This window comes from Centroberyx affinis, unplaced genomic scaffold, assembly GCF_046629955.1.
Source record: "Centroberyx affinis isolate AG114_WGS23_722 - 3 ecotype Tasmania unplaced genomic scaffold, CSIRO-AGI_Caff_v1 ptg000804l_1, whole genome shotgun sequence".
Lineage (NCBI taxonomy): Eukaryota > Metazoa > Chordata > Actinopteri > Beryciformes > Berycidae > Centroberyx > Centroberyx affinis.
In genome coordinates, this window is record NW_027279407.1 from 164092 (window position 1) to 189637 (window position 25546).

Genomic DNA, 25546 nt, shown 5'->3' on the forward strand with positions numbered 1-25546 from the left:
TCTTGCTCTAGGACACTTCAGCAGGTTTTCATGCATGCCAACCAACATGAAGGCTTGAACACTGATTATTCAGTTGGAAGAGGGTCCGTTTACCGCTAGGCCACCCTGCTGCCCACATACACATAATACAGAGAACTAGAAATCCACAACCATGAAATAAAACACAATTGACCAATATCCAGCTTATCATAACAAGGCCTGGGCGCGGCTTGGACATTGCTGCAGCCGCGCCTTTTTCCTGTTTGAGCGGAGCGGTTGTGCGTAGCGACGGATGGTCAGCTGACACCTTTCAGAAGAGCAGGAGGAGGGAGGCAGGGAGCGGAATTAGCGGGTGTGTGAACCAGAACCTACTGAATTCTGAACCATCCGAGCCGAAAGGGGGGCGAAAGACCGGCGGCGTGCGAGAGAGAACTAGGGTAAGTTCACCGCAATCGAAATGGTCAAATGTTTATATCCAAATTTGTGATTGTAACCCTGTAACGGTTACTGGCAGCCGAAAAACGGTTCCGTTTGTGAGAGATGCTAACGTTAGCACGGTTAGCTACCGTTCTGCTAGCTGCATCAAGCTAGCCAGAGATGGTTCGTGCAAGACGGAAGTAAGGAGTTTTTTCCTTCATAATAAAAGCGCAAAATTTGTCAGTAATGCACATTTTAAATAAATACACACTGCTCCGAAATATTTAACTATCACTTCGGTATTTTGTACTTCGTATTGCTCGAAAAGTTTTCCAATACATGATCATCAAGGATTTTAAAAGTCTTTACCGGAAGTCCATTTTTTTCATGCTGTCAGACTTGACACTGGTTTGCTCTACTTGCTAGCTAGCAAGCGTGCTAACGTAAGCTAAATTAGCTAACGCTCCTCTCACTCGGTCTATCTCTCCATCACTTTCGTCTCAGCTGAAGGTCAAGCTTCCATCAATGCGGTAGGCACTTAAGACTGTGTTAAACGAAGCGTTTCAAGCGAGGTCGTCGCTCACTACCCGAGATACAATTGAGAAAATATGAAAGATTTATGAACGTGAGGAGATGGCCTGACTGAGCAGACATCTTGACTTGGGCCAATAAAAGGGCGATTAAACCCGCTTAGGTGTTGCTGGCTTCGTGCACCGTGTCTTCGGTCACGACACAGCAACGCTCCCCTCTTCTGAAGGGGAAATGATCTTGCTAATACTGGGCATATGTTTGTGTCGTGTCCTTCAACTAAGCACCGTGTGTTTATGTTGTCTGGCGTCCGTCTTGTAGGAATTTCAGGCATGTCCTTCATTCCATAGTACTCCACAAGCCTCATTCATGAATGAAGAAATACTATCATTTGTAGGTCAACATGCAGAAAGCCATAACCAGATTAACTGTTTAATAATTGCACTGCATTCGGATGATCGTGATTCTTTCAAATGTCACATTTTGCCTAATCAGATCCAGCTGCATCTGGCACTAAAATGCAACCAAATGAGACACTGATTTCTAGTGGGCTACCTGGTGACATTCTGCGTCTAACTGGTGGCTGCTAATCCACCACTAATCTCACTTTGGAAGGAAACAAGGAATTGGCTGTGTGTGTGAGTGGTGGTGGGCTCTGTGTAGCCTGTGTGTTTGAGTGGGTGGATGATCTTAGAAGCCGGTTTGTGTGTGAGTGTGAGAGTGTGTGTGTGTACGTACATGTACGCACACACGTGTGTAACAAAACTGAGTCACCACACTGGGCAGCTGCAGGGTGTATTCAACTGGAAATGGAGTGTTGTGTGTGTGAGAGAGGAGAGAGAGAGGAGAGAGCGGATGTGAGGGACAAACGTCTCCCTGTAATGTGGGTCACTCTCACTCTTCACCGCTGTCACTCTCTTTCACCCCCATTTCCTTTCCCCATTTCCTTCCTACAATCCTTCTTTCTCTCTCCCTCTCTCCCTCCTCTCAGGTGGGGTTTGTTTTAACCATGGCCAGTTGGGAGTGAAGAGCAGCCACGATGATTGGAGGATTGTTCATCTACAACCACAAGGGGGAGGTCCTCATCTCCCGAGTCTACCGCGATGACATAGGGTAAGTCACACCGCAGCGGAGCTGTGCTGTGATGTGCTGTGACATTTTTTATCTTTTGGGACTGGTATGTAAATCAGGAGGTCCTCATCTAGAACGACTGGACAGACGGAGGGCGATTTTGAAAGAGTGACAGGATTGCATCCTTCCTAGCGCAAAATGTCACATTTGTCTGCCTTGTTATTTGATTTTTGTTATTCTTTTGGAAAATATGTTTGAAAAAAGACAATTTTCCAGGCCAACTCTGCTTTGTGTATATTGCCCATAGGGCACAGGCTGGATTACACTGTAGACATTGTTACTAGTTAGACTATGTCCCTGTTATGGAGGACAGAAATTGGTATAATTAGAAATAAATGAATCTATAAATATAATCTATTCATAAATACAAAAATATATTAAGTAATATGCAGAGAATCAGTCAAAAAATAAATGAAAAAATACAAGTGAACATAATTAAATAAATGACTAAAATAATCCACAATCAAGAAACAAAAAAATCCTTATTCACTGATTTACCTGCACAGTGAATTCAGTATTTATTTATTTATTTCTGTATTTCCTGATCCATAATATGCTAATAAGATGTTTCAGTGTAGCAACCAAACTGGTCCAGGTTCATATCCCTGCTTTGGTGCAAAATTCTGTCTCATATTCGAAAAAGTCATCGATCCCCGTAAAAGCCAGTGTGTCAACAGCTATGTGTCTTGTCAAATCGTCCTTGAGTAAGACACAGAACCCTCTCCTGCTCACTTATTTGGAGCAGTTCTGAATAACAGTGTCAATTAAATGACTAAAAGTGTCAGTGGGAAAACTAAGATGTCGGACAACATATTGTAACTTTGTGTGAGACAGCTTCATTGCTGCTAACAAAATCATTGTAGCGTTTTTCGCCCTTTGTTATAAGAGGATGATTGTATAGTGATAATCTCAAAGATGTGGTGTCAGTATGACAGGAGGGTAGTGGTAGGCTGTATTAACAGTCTGTGGTAAGCAATCAGAATCACTGTTCAGAATTTACATGTAAATTTGCCTTAGGGAGGTTTTTGCACATGATAACAAATGTGCCAAAACATACACATAATGTGCAATGTAAGAGAAAAGTAAATGTAGTAGACCAGTGATTTTTAGACACTTAACACAGTATACATGATTACGATGTACACATTGCATTTACACAGATGCACTTCAAATATTCACAAAGTCAGCCAATACTCTGATGATCTGGATGTTCTAGTGCTTCAGAGAAACTCGTCTCTGGTCTGTCGAGAAGACTTCTCACTGGTTCAACAAGCTTTGGATTCAGGGATGTGATTTTTCAGGATTTCTGTGTTTTTTGGACACACTCTCATTCATTTCTAATGGAGATTCCCATTTTCCTCCTCCCACCCATTTGTTTCCTTGTGTTTTTGTGTAGTCCCAGTCTCATTCCTGGGATTAGATTGAGGTGAGGCAGTATGTGGTGGTAGGCATTCTGCCAGAACTCACACCAGTCCAGTACCTTGTAGATTTATGCAGTGGGAGGTAGCGAGGGACAGAGAGGGCACAAGAGTAGAAAATTGATTTCATATAGCTCTTTACGTCTCCATGTTCTAGGTACACAGCGGTGTGATGGGTCGATTTGTCGTTTCTTGCGTGGACCTTTTGACATTTTTATCTTCTACTGGGAATGTCCTTACTCCCAGCAATTTAATAGTTCTTGCTGTAGTTACAGGTTAGAGAGACAGGAGTGGAAAAGGGGAAACATAATAGCATGTGCCTGGTTTCAGATGTGTGATTCAGTGTGATTTCATGGTATGTACATGAGCAGGTTGAGCCACAGCGATAGCCATTGAATAATCTATGTTTGAGAGGAATTCAAGGGCTCCAGGTTGGGGTTGTAAGATATAATCAGTTGACGATTCATCTATCTTCCCAGTTATTTTTGGCTAACAGTGTAATGAGGGTTTGTTTGCTTGGCCGAGGTCTGGTTTAGGCAGACATGAGATTTCAAGATGTCAAATTTGAGATATCAAGTAACACACACTGCAGCACATTTTCTCTGTTTTGCGTTGACTTGAAGAAAGGCAGTTGTCCTTGTTTCCTAACTGAGGTACAGGCTCTTGTGGGTGTCGGTGGTGTCCTGTAATCAAGAATGTAATTGTGGATATTTTTTCCATTTGTCATTCGTTCCTCCTCCCTTGTCTAGCAGTTGGGCAAATACAGCTGCTCGCCTCTGCCTCTTCAGATACAGCAGGATGTGTGCTAGGGAATAGCACTGTAAATATACTGAAAAGAATAGGAACAGGAATTGAATTCAGGCCTTCATCATTACCACAGTTGTGTTTCCTAAATGGAATGAGCAAGAGGAAAACTCATATTGTGGAAGAGTTTGTTATAGAGATTTCAGATTTGTAGAGAATTCAATTTTGTTTTTATCTACCCATCTACACTGATAACCCTCTTTGCATTTTGTTGACATCAACAACACATCCAATTGCCATATTTTCACAAACTCCAGTCCACAAACATCAATCTGTTGATTTTGGTGATCTTACTGAAGGCATTTCTGCAACAGTGCAAAGTTAACTACATTATGTTGCTCTCATGCCTGCTGTGTATGTACTACAGTAGCAATGTTGTATTGACATCTGATATGTAATTGCTTTATAATACAACAGAGAGAAGGTTTTTAGTTATTGTTGAAATGGAAATCGTTCCACTTGAAATAATTAAACTGCAGCTGTACTGCAATTTACATATGACTTGATTGTAAGTATTTGTAATGTTATTGCCACTGTAGTGACTAAGTCATGCAACACTGGGGTAAAGAGCAACATAATGTAGTGCCGCCAACCTATTTCCAACTTATGGATGGCCGACGGATGCCGTCTCAGAACCATGTTATTCGCTCTGTCTGTGTACATGATGCACGAAAATGTCTCTTTGTGCATTTTTGTCTCTCTCCTCTCCTTTTACATCATCCTTCTGTCCTCTCTTTATCCTTTTATCACCATTTTTCCTCCATCTCTCCATCTCGGCCCCTGTAGGAATAGGTAAGAGATGCTCCAACCTATCAAGCATGACCTTTCCCTCTCATGGCAACCGATCAGCGACCCCCCCCCTCCCCCAAAGTGCATGATCCCACAGCCAACTTCCTGATGTCTCTTCTAAGCATGAGTCACCTGTCATGACATTACAGTGGCCAATAGAGCACCAGATACTGAGATACAGCAGCCAACCAATCAACTAATCAGCCACCACCAGCGCCCCTCAATGAGTATTGTTGCTCACAAACAGCTCTACCAGCCCCGAGCATGTAGTCTGAGCATGGGATCTGACGGTTCCTTTAGCCCTCTCATCCTTTGTTTCCCCCCTGATTTTTCTCACAGAAATTGAGAGATGGATTTAGATATTTTCCAAGTGTCTTTTGTTTCAGATGTCGGCCTAATATGTTGAAAAACTTAGATCGGAATTAACAATGATTTTTTTGGGGTATAGGTTTTGCTGTTGATGTTTTTTTGTTGTTGTTTTTTTTTTTATTCAAATCATACTGTTCAATGAATCTGTTCCAAAACACAAAATTACATCCTTCAAATTTATCTGTTGGTTGATAAGGTCCTAAGTGGTTGTTTGTTTTGACATAGCAGCAGCTTAATGGACAAGGCACGTATCAATGACAGCCTCCTAGATTGACATCACTCACAGGCATCCAGTGGTGCAACACGCACCCAGCATTTCTAAACTGGCATGAGCTGATGTTGATGTATTGAGATTGCATCTTGGGATGCATAATGACATCAACCCTGGAGGCTGCCATCCTTATGTTCCTGGTCCATTCACTCTTCATGCCGCCGCTCATAAATAGGAGCAACAAGTCATTTAGCTTAGCTTTCACATTGCAAATGGTTCATGTAAGGGCAGGCATTCACCTGTAGTTCCTGTGAGTAGGCCAATCAAAATATAATCTCTAGCATGCATAGCCTATATTTGCAAATCTCCCATGTAAAGGATGGGGGCAAGGCTTACTCTCTCACTCATTTCATGGCCTCATTGCTTAACTACTTTGCTACCTTTTAAGCAAATAGACAATCCTATGCTTAATATAAATAAGAGTTTGGTTGAATTGTTTGTTTGCTTGGAGGCTTGGTTACTTCTCAGAAGACGGATATAGTAAGGTATTTATGTTTCTCAGTAGTTTCTCTATCGATGTGTTCCGATATGATGGTGTGTTATTTTGGATACACAGCTATTGGCCTGAGTTCTACATCTCTATAAGATGGATACACAATTGTTGGTCTAAATCTCAGCAAGGTCTTGAGTTTGTGTGTGGAATAAGGACTCTTTCTAGGTTTTATTTTGTTCCAGGTTGCTCTCACGCATCACTCCTTAGGAGGATTTGGTAGTCTTGTTTGAACATGCTGCATCCTCTGCACTAAGCCCTGTTATTTATAAATCCACATTAATCAGGGCTGCGTTTCTCCAAAGCATCTTGGCACTAAGATAGCCTTTATCCCGTTGAGTTACAGTGGAAGTGAAGCCAAATTGAATCTTGGTGTTTACCCTTTCAGACCCAGACGTGGTCCTGCTTAATGGCTGCTAAAATATGGCATATAATGGTCAGCTTTGGATCACGTAGGGTTAAAAAACCTCCCCATTTAATCCAGTCAATTCTGATGTTCATGCAAAGATGTTTTTGGGGGAATGTGGGCCTAACTCTCAGAGAAAGAGCCCCCTCTCTCCCACCTGGTAATTATCACCATTTACACAAAAACAAAACATTCCTTTTCTTCCTCTAAGTGCTCAAATTGGAGGTGTGCTTTGTCATTCGGTCGTGAACTGTTCTGATAATTACTAATTCCTGCTAGATGGATGGATGTGTCATAGGGGCCTGAGGGGGTTGTTAATTTTCAGGTCTATTCAAGGCTGGATATCAAATAGTAGGCCTCTTCAAGAAAACCATGATTTTGTCTAGTTGTTATTTTGCAAAAGAAATATGTGACTGTGGAGTTTCAGATCGCCTGATGAAGTGTAGGGCAGACGTTTTGAGCAATCTTTGTTCTTTAATGTATATTTACATGCTTTTATATTTGGTGACAACAACCTAAAACTCCATGCTCACCATGATGTAAAAGCCTGGAACTATTCTCTCAACACAAATGTGTCTCTCTCTCTTTCTCTCTCTCTCCCTCTTTCTCTCTCTCTGTCTCTGCCTCTCTTGTCCTCCTCTCCCTCACATCCCAGGCGTAATGCGGTGGACGCGTTCCGTGTCAACGTGATCCATGCCCGGCAGCAGGTTCGATCCCCGGTGACCAACATCGCCCGCACCAGCTTCTTCCACGTCAAGCGCTCAAACATCTGGCTGGCGGCCGTCACCAAGCAGAATGTCAACGCCGCCATGGTGTTCGAGTTCCTCTACAAGATGTGCGACGTCATGACGGCCTACTTCGGCAAAATCAGCGAGGAGAACATCAAGAACAACTTTGTGCTCATCTACGAGCTGCTGGACGGTAGGAGCTCCTCTGAGGTTTAACCATAAGGGACTCAGATTTGATTTCAGGAAATGAATGTGCTCAGTAAACATGGTAAAATGTGCACATCTGGAGCATATAGAGTTCAAAAAGAGATATTTTTTCTCTTTAAATGTAGCCAGTTGATGATTATTGTGCTGCTGATGAGTTGCACCTATGAACTTAGGAAATTTAATATTTTCATTCTATTTCATCTATCTAAATACCTTTTCAGTTCTAATGCCGTGCTCAACATTAGCTCTTTCCATTGCTACATTGCCCTACTTTTCCTCTTATCTGTCTTATCTCTCACTGACAGTTATCTCTGTGTGTGTGTGTGTGTGTTTGTGTGTGTTCATATAGAGATCCTGGACTTTGGCTATCCCCAGAACTCTGAGACTGGAGCGCTGAAGACCTTCATCACCCAGCAGGGCATCAAGGGACAGGTCAGGAAGGGCAATACAGATTCGAAACTAATAATGAAAGAAGTGAAAATACATACAGGATTAGAAATTAAAATGTCCTTGGGTTGGCAGAACAACAAAGATATTTGAAACCATACACAACTTGCAAAGAGAGGACAATAAGCTGTGCATTACTATACCATTGCTGCTTGTAAATATGTCAGAACTGGAACACAATGAGAATCATAGACATAGACAGGTAATAGATTGTTTTATGTTTGAGATAAATGCTTATTTTCACTTGAATGTTAACATTTCTTTTTCTACTTTTCCTCCCTTCTTTCCTCCAACTGCGGTCATGGACACGTCTCACTGCAGCACCAGGTAATAACAACATGCTGAGCTTCATCTAGCTCAGGAAAATCATTTCACCCATGAATGGAAGCGTATCCTATTTGTTTTCCACCTTCCCTCTGTTAACGTTCTCCTTTCATCATCTTCTTTCTCTTTCTCTCTGTCATCCCTCTCCTTTTGTTCATTGCCTAATGGTCTCTCTGTCTCTCTCTCTCTCTCTCTCTCTCTCTGTCGCAGACAAAAGAGGAGCAGTCTCAGATCACCAGCCAGGTGACGGGGCAGATCGGCTGGCGTCGCGAGGGCATCAAGTATCGCCGCAACGAGCTCTTCCTGGACGTGCTGGAGAGCGTCAACCTGCTCATGTCCCCGCAAGGTCCGTTCTGATGATGTCGCCAGCTTCTGAGTGGGATTACACCCGTGACATGAACGATCTGTTAACATTCTACCACTCAGAACTACTAGTGACAGTAGTTGTCACTTTATACCTACATCCAGTGCTCCCACTCCCACTGCACCATGTTACCCCTGCTGATAAATAGCCAATACTGTTATTCTGTTGAATCAGTTTGCACCAGTCACTTGCAGCACTCGAAATACTTGAATTGCTCACATCAGTCACTTACACTGCTACTGTTAACATTTGCAATACTAGGATTCCCAATTACCCTTGCATTATGTCCTGCCACCATTATAGTATGTGCAACATTATTTCATCATGGTGGCTTCTGTCTGTATGTAGACGTATTGTTGTGAACTCAAGAACTCTGTCACTTTCTAACTGTAGTCCTTGCCTTTCTGCTATCTCAGGAAAAAAGTATAGCAAGGAGCATTAGACTGCATAATACTCTCCTTTGGGAAAAATGCAAAGTCAAAAAATAAAATGAATGCTCTGGCCTCTTTCTGACTGAGTATTTATCCTTTTCTCCCCCCTATCCAGGCCAGGTCCTGAGTGCCCATGTGTCGGGCCGGGTGGTGATGAAGAGCTACCTGAGTGGAATGCCTGAGTGTAAATTCGGCATGAACGACAAGATCGTCATTGACAAGCAGGGCAAGGGAGGAGCTTCAGACGAGGCCGGGAAGAGGTGAGTGACAGGAGAGGAGGGGTCAGTCGTGGGTTAGACACGGAGCCCTGAATTCAACTCTGCTAAAGCGTGGAGCTGAAATTAACCGTATTTTGACAAGCGAGGCAGAATATCATTTAGCTAAATTGCATTTCGGTTTCTTGTTTGAAAGGATTGCTTTCATTTAATTTCCATTTTCGAAAACCCAGACCAGGAAATTGATTGTTGGGTTTTCTAATTAAGTTTAAGAGACCGTCTTGTCTGTTAGCCCCTTGTCTGTGTGTGATTAGTGTTAGCCTTGTTGTTGCTAAGGCTTTACAATTTATTTTTCAATTTTTCTTTCCTTTGGATGCATCTCTCCTTTCTTTCCCTCTCTTTCTTTTCTATGTGCTGTACCTCAGTGATTTAGGGGGAGGAAGGTACTGTACTGATAACTGTCCTGACCCTCTGCCACCTCCTACACACACACACACACACACACATACACACACACACACCACACACACACAACACACACACACCACTTGTCTTGTCTAATGTCTCCAGCTAAAGTCACACTAAGTATTCAAGGAGGTTCACATTTTTTACGAGGCTGTACATTTCACTTGCTGTTTCTTCTCACACGTTCAATACAAATCAGACACAACTTAATTCTTCAGTGTACTGCCCAGTGGTTGTTTCCCTCTTAGGTAGAATAGTTGGTTTGTTTTATTACCCCACACAGTCCTACCTGCTTGACTTTTAACCCTTTACCCTGACACCTAACAGGGGTGGCGATACTCTACTGCAGAGTAGTGTCATTAGCCTCAGCCGGGTTGCCATGTCTTGATACTAGTGTCCCTATTTGTGTGTGTATGTGTCAGTGTTTCTTTTTTATTATGAACGACAATAGAGGGAGATAAGAGTAGTTTTATGTTCACTGGGACTGTGGGTGTGATTTTTACTTTGTTTTTGTAACTCAGCAGGTGTGTAGGGTGAGTGGACTAATATTCTTCCCCCTCTTGTGTCTCTCTCTCTCACTCTCTCTCTCCTCCTTTTCTCTCCCGGCAGTGGGAAGCAGTCCATAGCCATCGACGACTGCACTTTCCACCAGTGTGTGCGTCTCAGTAAGTTTGACTCGGAGCGTAGCATCAGCTTCATCCCCCCCGATGGAGAGTATGAGCTCATGAGGTCAGTCGACTGATGTTTGGAATTGTACGCTATCTCTTCAAAGGGTTGTTTTTGTTTGCTTTTATTTTTTTTGTGCAGACGGCACACAGTAGAAAGAGACAGGAGAGGGCAGGAGGGGAGGGGGGGAGGGGGTGGCGCAACACAGGCCATGGGTTGGACTCAGACAAACCATGTTGCAAGCACATGACATGAGCCCCAGTCCACCCGGTCCATTGTAGCTTAAAGTCCCCATGAAATGAACTCCCATTACTTTTACTTCCTGGAAAACAGAGTATCTTTCATGGTGACCTCATGCTGCACTAGTAGGCGTAAATATACATTTCTAACCAATAAAACCATCAGATTTTTTTGAACAATCCTGCCCCTCCGCACCCCTCTCATCAAATAAAATTGCCTTTCTCACCCTGAATGGTTTGATTCGATTGGTTTAGACTTTGAATGATCCCTCATTGCGTTATGTCCCGCCCCAACATCCCGTTTCAATAGTAAATGCATCAGATCCAGGAAGTAAAGATGGCATTTCATGGGGTCTTTAAAACAAACCATTTAATGTTCAGTCCCAGACCTTCCATGGTTGGTGTTATATATGGTTGGTGACCAGAGTGACGGATCAGAGTGAGAAATGCATGGAAAGACGGACCTGAAGGAAGTCTTTTTTGATGTGTTAGTTGTTTATGCTTTATGAAACTGTCTTTTATTTTGTCACTTTAACATGTTATTTTCTTACTTGCAGGTATCGCACCACTAAGGACATCATCCTGCCATTCCGAGTTATTCCCCTGGTCAGGGAGGTGGGCCGCACCAAGCTGGAGGTCAAGGTGGTCATCAAGTCCAACTTCAAACCCTCGCTGCTGGCCCAGAAGATTGAGGTGAGCTCTTAATAGGTAACTGGTGGGCCAAGTCCAGTTTACCATACAAAAATCATCTAGCCTTAATCTTTGCATTCCTTTTTTTGATCATGTTAGATATGATGATTGTTGCTTCAGTTCATTCCCTAGAGGTGTTTGGAGCTTGGTTTGCGCATCTTGGTTGTCAACTTCATGTGTGTGTATTGGCCAAGTGGTTATGTGTATCAAAACTGTGATTGTTTACCTGTGTGTGTTTTTCCACAGGTGCGCATCCCCACGCCCCTCAACACCAGCGGCGTGCAGGTGATCTGTATGAAGGGAAAGGCCAAGTACAAGGCCAGTGAGAACGCCATCGTCTGGAAGTGAGTAGTAGCACTTCCCATATTCCCTTGAAATAATACCTCACTCATTGTTTATGCTTTCTGTCAACTTAATGATTAACTCCCATGTCTCTTTTGTTAGTTTAACCTTACACCCCCCCCCACGCCCCCTTTACCCTCACCAAAGTTCATATCCCACCCATGGCTCTGTCTGTGTTTCTTGAGTAACCTTTTTTTCTGAGTCGTTTACTCGTCTTGTGAAGCACTGTGTAAACTTTGCTTTAGGAAAGTACTATACAATTAGTTGTTGATATTATTAAAAGCACAATGTAATGGCTTACTATTTGTGTGTGCAGGATCAAGCGCATGGCTGGGATGAAGGAGTCTCAGATCAGTGCTGAGATTGAGCTGCTGCCGACCAACGATAAGAAGAAATGGGCCAGACCCCCCATCTCTATGAACTTTGAGGTCAGAATGCACAAACAATATGTCTCTTCTTCCCTCGCAGTCACAAACACACACACATTTCAGGCTGGCATCACACTTAATATGTTGCATGTGTCGCTCTCAGATGAAGGATGAAGTTAATTTTTTCCACATAAGAGAATCTGTCCCTGCTGCATCATTCTGTTGCATCAAAATTGCAGTGAAAATCCATTAAGTTTAATAAGTTATTTATTATTAAGTAACAGCCACCCAAGTTAATCTTCATTTTTAGATTTATTTCGGGTGCTGTGATGCATGAAGCAGGCATTTAAACCTGCTGTTTCTCGTAGTTTTCAAAAAACAAGATAGATAGTGTTGGTCAGACAGAAAGTGCTGCTACACTTTGTGCCAGTACAAACTGAACAGAGACGAAATGCTTGAAACGTAGCTTCCATGACATGCTGAGGAGGCAACCCATTTGTAATCAGCTATATGTTGTGTTTGCTTCACTTAAGTAGTAGGAGTGTAATAGTCAGCTAATGTTGCCAGCCTCATCAGCTTAAACTAGAGTGAGAGACTTTGCCAGTAAAAAAAATCAGATACGGGATTTGCTAAATGAAATGTCAATAACAATACTCATCTTAATGTTTGAGACGGGATACTTGAATAGAACTCTGCCCACAGTTGGCAGCCAAACAAATGGATTATGGATTAAGGGTGATCCCGACATCAGTCATCAGCAAATTGCAGACTATTAGCTTTCTTGGCCTCAGACACACATGCGCCTTTATGTACCATCCACTCGCACTTCTGTCTCAGAGCTCGCTTGATTTTGCAAGACCACAGCGTGAACCACAAACCTGTCTGGCCCACAGCTCCCAACACGCCCTGACACGCCTCTGCCTTCCTCCTCTCTGCTCTCCTAGGTTCCTTTCGCTCCCTCTGGTCTGAAGGTGCGCTACTTGAAGGTGTTTGAGTCCAAGCTCAACTACAGTGACCACGACGTCATCAAATGGGTGCGGTACATCGGCCGCTCCGGCATCTACGAAACTCGCTGCTAAAGTTTATCCCCCGCCCCGCCCAGCCAGGCAGCGAGCTGACCACTTCTCCCCCATCTCTCCCTTTCCTCCCAACACATTACCACCTTTTTTTCTTATGCCTCTCCCCTCTTTGTCTCTCCTCCCTCGATCCTTATAGCCCCCCCCCCTCCTCCTCCTCCTCACCCACCCCTAACTAGGTGTTGGAGAATTGAATTTACATTGTTAAAAAAAGAAAATATAGTATAACGCACAGATATATGCAAAATGTGACCCATTGTATCGTATATCTCGTAGTGAACTGGTGTCAGAAAGAATGAGACACGTGATGTAAGGGAACCCGGGGGGAGAGGACTGGGGGCGTCTCTATTCTTTAGTGTTATTGTTCCACTATCTACTCTCCAGTTACTTTAGAGGAACATGGTCCTACATGTCTTTTAGAATTATCCCTGTGTAAGATCTATAGCTGTTGTGAGTAACCCTTCTGGTTTAAGAGAAAACCTGATATTGTTCTTATATATGAACACCCGGCATAGTAGAGTCCACCCTTTTTTGAATGGAGAGAGGCTTCGTCTGATTACTTATTGTGGGCTAATTGATATTTGACTTGTGTTTTGGCGTGGTGGGAATTATCTTTGGGATCAGAAACCTTTCACCCGATAGTTTTGTCCTTGCCTCATTCCTCAGAGCGCTCAGCGGTATGACAGTAAGATTATTTTGAACCTTTTGAAGTGACTTGTATTAGTGTGGTCTGAAAGGTGGCTGGGAAAGGGGGAAGCAATTGAGAATGACTGAACTGTTGTTTTTGTACTTTCTAGAAAGTGCATGCTTTTTCCTCCCTCGATTGTTTTTCCCCGCATTCAGCGAGCCAGGTCAAAGAAAAGTTAAAAGTAGAGGAACATTCTAGACAGTCCTGAGGTTTGACCATCACTTTTGCTTTCCACCTCTGATAAGCTAGTTGGGCCTGCGTTTCCTAAACGCGTCTCAGCATTAAGATCAGCTTTGTCCCGCTGACTTTCAACGGGACAGTGATTTCAATACTAAGCTGCTTTGGGGAAACCGGGCTCTGGATGTGTGTGTGTGTATGCGGTGAGGTGAGGTCTCCCCCTGGTGTTTTCCTCGTCAGTGTCTGCTTCTTCTTGTTTGTAGCCCTGGTGACCGTTCTGTCCAATAAAATCTGATCATGTAACCAACCAGTCCCCCACCCTCTTCCTCTGTTTTCATTTGACTGACTGTGATATTTTGGGGTCGTCTAGCTTCTATTGTATTGTGCGAACAATGGGATTCTCTGTAAAACTCTCTGCAGTGGGGTTTTAGTCTGTTCAGTTTCTATCCAGACCATTAGAAATGTCAAGAGAAAGTGCAGGTATTTGCTAATCTTGAGCATGGATTCTTAATAGTGTGTCAGATTGCTTAAGTTGGCTGGGAACCTTTTTGTTCCCAGCTTTTCAGTATTCACATGTTGAAGGAAATGCAGTTCATGAATAGGTTGAATTGAAAGTAAATTATCCCCAAACCTGGCATACAGGCACTACAGGCTTAGTTTGGCTGTGGAGCAATGTGTGCCCAACAGACTTACAGTCAATCGCCTGATTCTGTTCAACAGAAATATTAATAGTTATGTATGTATGCAACTTGACCCTAACCATGAAACTGACTTGAAAATCCATGCAGCGGTGGATGAGAATGAAGTGTCATTGCACATTTTTACAAAACAAGACACTAGATAAAGGGTTCATACAAGGTCCTAAAGTCCTTGAATTTAACTTTTCAAAATGTAAGTACTGCAATACCTGGAAAATGAGCCTGTTATGTGGGGAAGTGCTTAAAAGGAGCTTGAAATAAATAAGCAAATAAATAAATCTGTGTAATGCAATGCAGTGTTTGACAGAATGCAAGTCAAAACAGAGAAGAAGACCAATGTATTCTGGGAAAGACGACTTAAAAGCAGATGAACATGTGAACCTATGATATGAAATGCAGTAAGGTTTAGTGAAATGTTTCTTGCTTTTGTGCAGAGTCCTTATGAACAGAAAAATAGTGCTGAAAAAAGTCACTGAAAGTCCTTGAATTTGATTTAATATTGTGTGTGTGAACCCTGTAGATATAGTGTCCAAAATAACTATACCAGTTAAGGGAAAGCACAGGAGACAAAATGATTCAGCAAGATTGATAAATGCTTTGGCCAACATTTTTTAATACACTGATTTTCCTCTCTTGCTTTCACGGACCTCCACATCCAGGACTTCAACAAAAAATAACCCCAAACAGTAAAATAATAAATGATTAAAACATATTTGCTGTTAAAGACATTTACATTTGCATTTGGTACAGTGACTATTGTTATTGGCTTGTCACTCGTCAAGTCTTTCCCACCGTGAGATCTAAACTGGACATGCCCTTACTGAGAAGTTCACACTGATTTAAGAAACAGATTCCACAAGAATCAAGGCGAGGCTTCCCAAAAGTAGCTTAGCACCAAAATGTAGGCTGGATTTTCTCAGCAAGTCCTTTTAGTAATTTAACGTATTTTAATACCAAAAGTAGCATTCTATAACTGTGGGATTCCATTCCAATATATAGGGTAATTTCCTAACTCTAAAATCAGCTTCACCACTATGAGGATGGGGACCATCCTTGTGTGATTACAATGCAGCAGAGATGATCTATGCCTTAAGTGCTTTTGAGAAACCAGGCCTAGAACAGACCAATCCTACATGTCAACATTTAGATTATAGTCATCTATCAGTATTGCAATACTAAATCTTTAAATGAAGCATGAAGTTTAAGTAAAGGGAAATACAATACATGCTTCATCACCATGGAGATATAGGACACGCCCCAAGGCCAGAAAATCTCAAATATTTGACCACGTCAAATTGCTTCAGTGCTAGAACAATGGCTCTTCAGAAAGGAATTTCTTTTACAGAAATCTCCCTTGTCCCTTGTGCTCATCTGAAGGAATGGGATTGGTTCAGGCAAGAAGGAGGTAGCTCCAGTTACACTGTTATAAAATCTGATTTTTCCCCATCTATGTGACTCGGAGCCGGGTCCAGTCTACCAAAATGCATCTCTGAACTGAAACCATCTGTGTTCATTGGCTTACAGGTGTTACTAGAAGTCCTGTAGATTGGTGTATGATTTGGAAAACCCAGCCCTGATTTTTTTTCGTGACTGCCAAAACAGGGACAATGAGGTTTTTTTTGTTCTTTTTACATGTTTAGTTAGCAATGAAGAGATCTGGGGGCCATAATTTATAAAAGGCATCAATTTTGTGCTTATGACTCAATCCTCAATCTTATGACTCAAGACTTATTTTTTAAAGATTTTCTCCACTTTTCTGTGACTATATCAAAACCTATAATACATTTCTACACGTCCCAGGTATTAGTGCTGAAGATAGAATTTTGACGAGGCCCCAGATCTGCATCACGCTCTAAATCCAGCCTTGCTCATGTTGATGCTCTTCTGAGATTAACAAAACACATCTAAACAACTGAGGGATGAATAGGTTTATCATCTGTAACGAGGATAATTAAATATAACAGATGAAATCTACCAACTACAAAAATAAGACTATTTCTACAATGAAGAACATTTTAAATGGGACATGTTATCATTCTTAACAGAGAAAGAACATCTTTGCAAAACATTTTTGTGCGCCACTGAAAGGGGTCCAGTTTGAAACTAGCAGTCTTCCAAAGACTGATCTTGAGTCAAATTATCGACACTAAAAAAACAGATTTATTATAATGTGCAAAGAAAGCTGAACCCAGATCTGTCAATAGATGGAGAATGTCGACAGGAAACATTTCAATCATGCCTACATAAGAGCTTGCTGTTGGATGCACACACACAAACATCACAGGCGCATGCACATAGACATGCGCATGGCCCCATGCAGGCAAACAGACACACAGACTTGGGAAAAAGTTGTTGAGGAAACATTTAACACTTATATACTCTCAGATTCAGTTCAGATTTGAAAATATCCGGAGTTTCCCCGTTATTTAAAAATCAATTACCAAACCAGATTTCAGTCGAAAACAAAAAGAAAGCCTGTTTGATTTTATGTTGGTATGAGCGGAATATAACCGCCCCGCCACATGAGCAGATCATTCAGACCTAGAGCTTTCTGACCTGCTCTGAAAAACTAACTCCCCCTGGAGAAATTCGACAGTGCATCCATGGGTTTCAGCTCTCCTCCTAGACCAAACTAGGTGGTCTCTTCCGAGTGACAGAAAACCTGCGAGCCCTGCTGCTAAAGCCATAAGACAAAAACACAAACTCATACTGCACTACAATGCCAACCTTGACAGTAATAGACAACATGCATCGAGTGCATCGAGTATAACACCAGCAAATATTCCTATGAGCAAGTGACAGTGAGTGACTAATACAAACCAAAATCAAAAGTGACATACTAACAGGAGGGAGGTTATGATAACTTCCAAATAACTCAAGTGACTGGTGGCTACTTATAAACTGACCATGACTCAATTAAAAACAAACAGAACACGTGTTTTAAAATTGGCTGTTAAAAACAAGAGCTGTGGTGAAACTGGCTGTTACAGTGAACGGTCAATGTGAAACTGAAGATAGCTCATTGAAAACAGTGCTAGGTGTAAAGGTAAAATCAAAAACAAAAAAAACAAAACATATAACGGAAGCAGGAGCTCGATAAAAACCGCTGCTACTTGTCGGTAAAACTTGACAGCTCAGTTGACGGGTAAGACCGACTGCGCGCCCCCGGCACAGGGGGAGGATTCACACGCGCTCTAGTCTTCGTCGTCGTCGTCGTCGTCTTCGCTGATGGGGTAGCCCCGGGCCGCACTGTGGTGGGGCGGAGGGGAGGGAGGCGGGGAGGTCTTGGTGAAGAAGGGCAGGCGGAAGGTGGGAGAAGGGGAGCGCTCCTCGCGGGTGGGGCTGCTGTTGGGGCTCTGTCTGGGGCTGATGGCCTGCAGCATGCGGCCCTTCCCCTCCTTCAGCATGTGCTTCTGCAGAGGGGCGACGGGGAGGGAAAAGTGAAGAGATAGGGTTAGGACATCTGGTTGATCAACTGATCATCTAGCCAAGATAATGTTTTAGCCCAATTTAATAAAGACTCTGATAATTACTTTATCCACTTGAGTGCCTTGGACCTCCTTTTTTATTTTTGATTATTCAATCAGTTCAATGCAAGACATGAACTGCATTGACAAGACATAACCAAAAAATATTTTATAAAAAAGACAAAAGAGGAATGCACTACTGACTTGTTTGTGATTACTTTTAAATGATTTTCATTTTGTCCTTAGCAATTTTAGATAAATTCTGGTCTTGGATCAGTGTTTCCCCAAGTGCAATCCGGAGACCCCCAAGGGTCGTTTGAGGGGCCCCTAGCACTATGAGAAATTGTTTCATTTCATCAATATTTTTGATAGATTGCACAATGAAAGAATGTATGAATTTGGCTATATTTTGTTGAGTCTACCTTCAGTGTAACCAAGTAGAGAATTCTGTACAAAATCATATCTTATCCATTAGTGGGCTAACATGGATCTATATGGAGGGTCTTAACATGAAAAATGTTTCAGAACCCCTGAGCTGGATATCTACAGATTGGAGACTAGAAGGTTGTCCGTTTAACTCCCCAGAACGACTGGAGAAATCTGGTGGGAAAAGTGAATCACTTACACTCCTCTCTCCCTGACCAAGGCCTTGAACTCTCGACTGTTTCACTGGAGCTGCTGAATGGGCGCCAGTACAAGATAGTGGTAGTACTGGCAGCTCCCAGATGCGAGTGTATGTAAGGCTTGCCTCCCCCTGCAATATCTCCCCAAGGCCACTGAGGGTGTAAATAAGAATGTTTTCTTAGGATTAAAAGACCAAACAAAGCCGATGTCCTTCTCACCAAAGCGCCCTCGGGGCCAAACATCTGCAGGAAGTTGCCGATGAACTCCCTGGATTTCTCCTCCCATTTCTGGATAAGGTCGATGCTCTTCTCCTCCACCTTCTGGACAAACTCTTTGCTCTTCTCCTCCACATCACGTACCTTCCTCTTCACCTTGTCCACGCGCTCCTGCAGATGGTACTTCTTCTCCTGATAAAGAGGGGACAGTAAAGGTGAGGAGAGGGTTCAGGTTATAAAAATAAGCGGTGAGTTGTGTTAGACTTCATCAGTGTCGTGCAAAAACCTTTTCAGTGCATTGTCTCGCCACATAAAAGGCAAAAACAGCTCTAACTTGCAGTATTAAACTCAAAAACAGATTTTTTTTATAAACACAGGTGATGTTGGTCTATTTAAAAATAACATGGTACATCAATAGTTTGATGTACCATGAAGAAGACCATCATCCAATGTGACCTACAGTGTTGTATATTTAGACTAAATGTATATTTAGAAACTAAGGCCCAAGCAAAAGACAAACACTTGACCTTTCTATGTGACAACCACATATTCAGTGTGAATCGACTCATGACTTGGCATAAACTATAATGACAGAGTTCCAATGGAATATAAAAAGCTCTGTCACACTAACTCACTCCTCTGCTCTGAGGTTTTACTGACAGTAACACAGTTCTAACGATGCTAAGTGTGTCGTACATTGATGAAGCTGACGTTGAGCTCCTTGGCGGTGTATCCTCTCTGCAGGTTCCGTCTCACGTACACATCGTAGTCGCGGACGATGCGTGTGATGATGTCAGAGGTGGAGATGCCCTCTGTCCGCTGGGTGGGAGCGAACATGCCTGTGGAACACAGCAGGGGTCAAGAGGACAAAATGGTCACAAGGTACAGATGTACAGATCAGGGAAGTAAGTTCTCCATTAGTCTGGGATGAAGTTGAACATAAGAGATGACTTGGGATCAGCTTCACAACCCCCTTTCTGAACTCAAAATAATAGTAGAGAAAATTGCAAAAACTACTACTTATCACAGTTTATGGTCAACTTCACCCAGTGCCTTCTGGGGTTTGTAATGTGGAATACATTTTATCACAACTGTTTGGCTGTGTTATAGATTAAGGACACAAGAGGAATTTATTATCCGGAATCAATCTTCCTGGTAACAAAGACAACACAGTTCACACACATTGTAAATACTATTTTGGATTAATTGTTGATACACAAGCCTCCTTGGTGTGTGCAAATACAAGCTTATGGTCTTTTTTGTTAGCCATATAACAGGCATTTTTCCTATAATTTGATTTCTCAATCAAAGTTGCTTTCTGTGCAACAGAATTTGATAGTATTTCTGTATTCCAACATAAAATATTGAATGAGGTGGATGCTTTATTCCAGCACGCCATACAGTACCATGAGGACATGGGTGACTCCACTGAAAACTGCACTCTACGCTGTAATGAAATGTATGCCACAGTGCCAGTCCAGGTTGCTATGGTACTCACCGGCCTCCTTGATGTGCTTGTAAACATCATCGCTACCCGCTGAGGAGTATGGGATGTCATCATGGGCCACAAAGTCAATCTGGAGAGATCATTACAACATTTACAAACATGGCAGAGAGTTCCCACATTTACTTCACAAATACATTCCAAAACGTTTCTCAAATTTCATGACTATACTACTGCAGTGAAATGTATAAAGCAACGTTTACAAATGTTGACATTGATAAAGTCTCACCGCTGTGAGAAATTTAATGACTTAATGACAAAAAGTTTAATTATATTTTACAAATCTCCTGGCATGGAAAACAAATTGAATGAAATTCTATACATTTTCTAGTATTTTTCTAACCCTGAGAACCTTGACAGAAGATTCATATCTATAAATTGTACAAAAGCAAAATACATCAAAACAGCAGCAAAAAAGTTACAGTAAATGCGGGGATGATGGTCAGCCAACTCACTGTTGGTTTGGAGAATATAAAATACAGAAATAGATCATTCTGCTCCAACTCTGTAATTGGCTCTTGGTGCCCCCAAACGCCTCCGAATCTCACCCACCCACGCATGATCTCAATAAATGGAGATTAAACACCTCCAATTAAATCTTTCTTTTAACTAAAGTGTCTCTCGGTCTCATTCACTCACCCGGTGTCTGGCGAGGAACTCCGGTGTTAGCGTCCAGGGAGCGTTCCGCACCACTTCATCCACGTAGCGGCAGTGACTGACCGCATCATAGCGCTCATCCTCGTTCATCACAGTGAAGCCCTTGTACTTGTGGGTCAGGTCATCACTGCACACTTTTAACCATAAAAAAAATTGTTGTTACAGAAAATCTGATTTAAAATCGCTCAATCATTAATTCGATTACGATTAACAAAATGGCAGCCTCAAGAAAGAAAGATCAAGCATGAGGTTGGAGGTTTTGAAGCCATCTGATGTTTCTTGGCAGAAGTACAGCTGCTAAACACTGAAACATACTTAACTGATGGGGGAGAAACAGGCAGCGGACATTGAAAAACAATCAGGACCATGTTATTGTTAGTTCAGCTGTGGGAATTATTGTGAGCCACAGCTGTATTCAGGAAGCTTCTATTTGCAAGGTTTAACAGTATTTTACTGTACTGCAGTGAAAGAACTGCACTGTTATCCTCCCGCTTTATAAGACAGACTCTCCACACACTGAGAAGAAGCTCAATGTGGTGGAAACATAACATGTATTAATAACTAAACTAAGAATATATATCAACAATATCCCACAGTGAAAGCTATTGGACTATTATTCTGCACTGTCATACCAATGCTCTCTAATTGTTCCAAAATGTCCAAGCTCCCCTCTTCGGGAGTTGTAGTGGATCTATCTAGACTGTGTTCCTTTTTCAAGAGTTTCACACTTAAAAAGAAGAGGCTGGTAAAGTTCCGCTGCTGTGAAAGCTTCTATGAATACAGACACACACACACACACACACACACACACGCACACACGCACGCACGCAGACTGACACACCTACCTCCGACAATGAGGTGTGTGTTTGGGAAGAGCCCTTTAGCCTGCATGAGGGCTCTGGCGTGACCTGAGTGGAAGACGTCGAAGATGCCATCTGCGTACACCCGCACCGGCCTTTCGGCTGGGAGGAGAGAGGAGGGACACGCGATCACTGATCTCTTCTGTACAGTGACTTTAAAAGTGTATTTGTTTGTTGTTTGTTTGTTGATATGTGTGAGTATACATAAGAATGAGAGGAAATCACACAGAATGATCTGATTTTGAGAGGAAAAGAGAAGACTAAAGAAAGGAGAATGTGAGTGAAAGTGATTGGAGGAGAAAGGGATACATGAAAGGTCTCACAGGAAAGACAAAATGGCATCAAAGAGACAGACAAAGATAGTCAAAGCAAGAGAAAGAGAGTCAGAGCAAGTAATAAACCGAGAGAGACAGTGAGACTGAAACAGCCAGACTCACAAGATGTTCCCCTCTTGGCCTCCTCCATGCTGACTCTCTGATAGGGTTTGTCATCAGCTGGCTCCAGCTCATCTGCGAAGGGGGCGGGATGCTTCAGTCCCTGACAGACCCGCACAAACAGAATGAGAAGATATCAGTGATCAAGGATTTTTTTTTACCCCCATTCTCTATCTCCTCATGCAAAATCATTACTGTACAGCATAGTGAGTAATTTTCTCCAAAGTAAAAGTAAAATTCTGTTTGTCTCTAATTCTGTATCTTTCTTTCTTCTGCCACAGTATAAAATATTTTCAACTTTCTGTAATTAGCACCCAAGTGTTTTGGGTGCTAAAAGCAAGCTAAGGTCTCAGCGCTGTTGGGAGTGTGCAACAACATGCACTTTCCACTGAATCTTGCAAAGAAATGACGCCAACGTGGACACGTGACCTGACACATGATTCACACAGCATGATCAGAACTGATTCCAGATCTCTGCAGAGAACATAAGCTTTAAAACATCTGATGTGTTCAGCATGTGTACTCCAAGCCATATTGTTTTGATTTGCCTTCTTTCTATATGCAAAAATATGTTTCTCTCATCACTATAAATCTGTCAGTGCACTAAAACATACACACACACACACACACAGACAGAAAGGAGGCAGATGTACACACACACACACACAGCCTATAGAAATTGCTGGACAAACCCGCTCCTCAGTGACAGCCGTAACTTGATCCACACAGCTAACTCACCACAGTACATCTGGGGACTTTTCCAGGTCTCTCTCCCTCCTCCGTCTCTCCATTGGACCCCTCTCTCCTCCTCTTCCTGGACAGCAGCAGCCGGCTGGAGCTGTGGGCCTCCATCCTCTTGAGAGCATCAGGGGTCAAAGGTCATGATTAGCACAATTAAAAGAATAATAACACATATGCCGCTTTGCCATCTTTTCGTATGATGCAAGCAGGTGAAATGCCAAAAATAGAAACTTTTAGGTAAAAAATGTTTTTTTTACGGTTACAATAGCCTTCACTGGCACAGATATAAAGGTCAACTAAAAATTAAGCAAACACCAGCTGTTTCAACATAAAACATTTTGTTCCTAAATATACAGACAATAAACCATGTCCAGCCTTCATCACAGACTCTTGGTCTCCTGTCATTTTCAAGGACTGTGGTCACATGAGTTCAAGTTCACTTCACATTCAGGATCATGAGAACCCGCCAGCTAAACCAAGACCAGCTGTCCACCACATGAGGGTGTACTTTCATATTGTATGCAGAGGGCAGTAGAGATTGGTGAGCTTGTGAATTCAGTTGACTCTGTTGTTACATAACAGGCAACTGGACGTCTTCCCAGTGACTGGACACATTCAACCATATATAAAGGCACACTCATACATTTAGAGCTACTTCTGAGCAATACAAAACTCTGCTAGCCAGTATATCAACTAGTACACAAGACATTTTTAGTTGTGAAGATGGTGAGTTTTATGTGTAGAATTTCAACGAACCAACAACTGTCCTGACATTATAGAGGCAAGTGTTGTTTTGAGTAAATGAATGGGGTAACTAAGCTACCTGCTTTCTCATTAGGCTATAAAAGCATAACCAAATAAACAGGGAAGAGTCTGAGTTCAGTGATCAGTATCTTGCCGGTCTATAACTGCCTTCTATGTCCTGGTAGGGCAGCATTTTGACCTGAAATATTCTAGGAATCTTAACATCACATCACCTTTTTCAGAGTTTATCAATCATATCTATAAACCTTCAAAGATCCTATCCAAAACCACGAGGCCACATCCATCTTATCCGTGTGAATGCAGAGAACCATATCAACAATTTGTGCTCATTTTCTGTGACAAGGGCTGCCGGACGGGTGTCCACATAAGTTTCGGATTTCGGCTCCGCCCCATTCCAGGCATTCCATCATACCACCCAAACAGGCACAGGTCGTTAAAGGGTGGGTTCATTATTATTAAATGTCTGGCCTATGTGAATCATAATCCTTGTACCTTGTTCAACTAGTATCTAACTCTTTATACCTTGATTGGACTTTATTGCTGTTTGTCAGTTGTAAAAGTGTGACTCCGTACACAGTGACAGAAATGGCCGTTGATAGAAACAGGATAGGTGGTGACAGCTACCTGACCTAGCACTGTGGACACATCACCCACCGCCTCTTTCTCTTAGCAGCTGTGCATGGGAGAGGGAAGTGGGGTTGGGCTCCCAAAGTGACAGAGAAGATTTACGCGATTAGCTGAAACTGAAATGATTGGCTGAAAGTGGCTGCTATAATAAGAAGGCATTAAGAGCAACAAAAGTACGGTGCCAAGTCGTACTTGTTGAACCAGTTGCTTGCACGCTGCACTACATAACAGTGTTCCCAATGTCCCAATGTCTTTCTATGTCAACCTAACACACAGTCCACAGCCAACCAGACAGACAGACAAATACACGAACCTTATGATCTTACCTCCCTAGTTAACAATAACAAAGCTTAACAACTTGCTTGCCATCTCGACTTTGTCTATACTTAGTGCAATGCGAATCCACTTTGGACCAAGGACTGAAGTGAAACCAGCGACCCAAGTAGCCTAACAGCTGACAGAGTGGCTGCACTAGTGGTGCAGCTGAACTACCACAGCCTGGCTTGCTAGACGCTCTCGCCTCTGGCAAAAGTCTTGAGAATCAATAACTATCCACGACCGAAATGTTAGCTAGCAAATCTCCAAAGTGATACTTTACAGAATATAACTACTGCTCACTTACCGTTCACTCTTTTTGTCAAGTATTCTGCTTTGCGAGAGTGGGCGGCTTTCTAGCCTCGGACAGCCAGCAGGCTAGCTAGCTAACTAACAAGAAAGCTAGCTAACGCTGCTAGCTACCTCCGGCTTACAGTGTTACTTGCTGTCAAGTTGATTGGCTTGTTAGCTGTTAGCTAGTTGGTTAGCTAATTTAACCCGCCTATACCAACAACAGTACAAACAACCCTGTGCGTCCGACACGTAACTTATTAGCTACTCGGTGTGCTACAGCAGGAGTTGCAACTGCTAGGACAGACAAATTATCGGC

General features: G+C 42.5%; 2 protein-coding genes across 2 annotated transcripts; one reads left to right on the top strand and one right to left on the bottom strand.

Annotated features, from left to right (window-relative positions):
- Window positions 1-285: 285 nt before the first annotated feature.
- LOC139644940 (AP-2 complex subunit mu-A-like) lies at window positions 286-14339 on the top strand. The gene is made up of 13 exons (XM_071520478.1): window positions 286-416; window positions 1916-2037; window positions 7258-7523; window positions 7887-7969; window positions 8306-8311; window positions 8519-8654; window positions 9219-9363; window positions 9744-9761; window positions 10393-10512; window positions 11246-11381; window positions 11625-11722; window positions 12037-12148; window positions 13033-14339. The coding sequence occupies exons 2-13, from the start codon at window positions 1964-1966 to the stop codon at window positions 13165-13167; spliced, it is 1329 nt and encodes a 442-aa protein (XP_071376579.1). The 5' UTR covers window positions 286-416; window positions 1916-1963; the 3' UTR covers window positions 13168-14339.
- A 981-nt stretch (window positions 14340-15320) lies between these two features.
- pcyt1aa (phosphate cytidylyltransferase 1A, choline a) lies at window positions 15321-25540 on the bottom strand. The gene is made up of 9 exons (XM_071520473.1): window positions 25244-25540; window positions 23227-23343; window positions 22492-22591; window positions 22040-22156; window positions 21177-21328; window positions 20532-20610; window positions 19730-19872; window positions 19037-19225; window positions 15321-18140 (listed from the first exon to the last, which is right to left on the bottom strand). The coding sequence occupies exons 2-9, from the start codon at window positions 23338-23340 to the stop codon at window positions 17922-17924; spliced, it is 1113 nt and encodes a 370-aa protein (XP_071376574.1). The 5' UTR covers window positions 23341-23343; window positions 25244-25540; the 3' UTR covers window positions 15321-17921.
- Window positions 25541-25546: the final 6 nt, after the last annotated feature.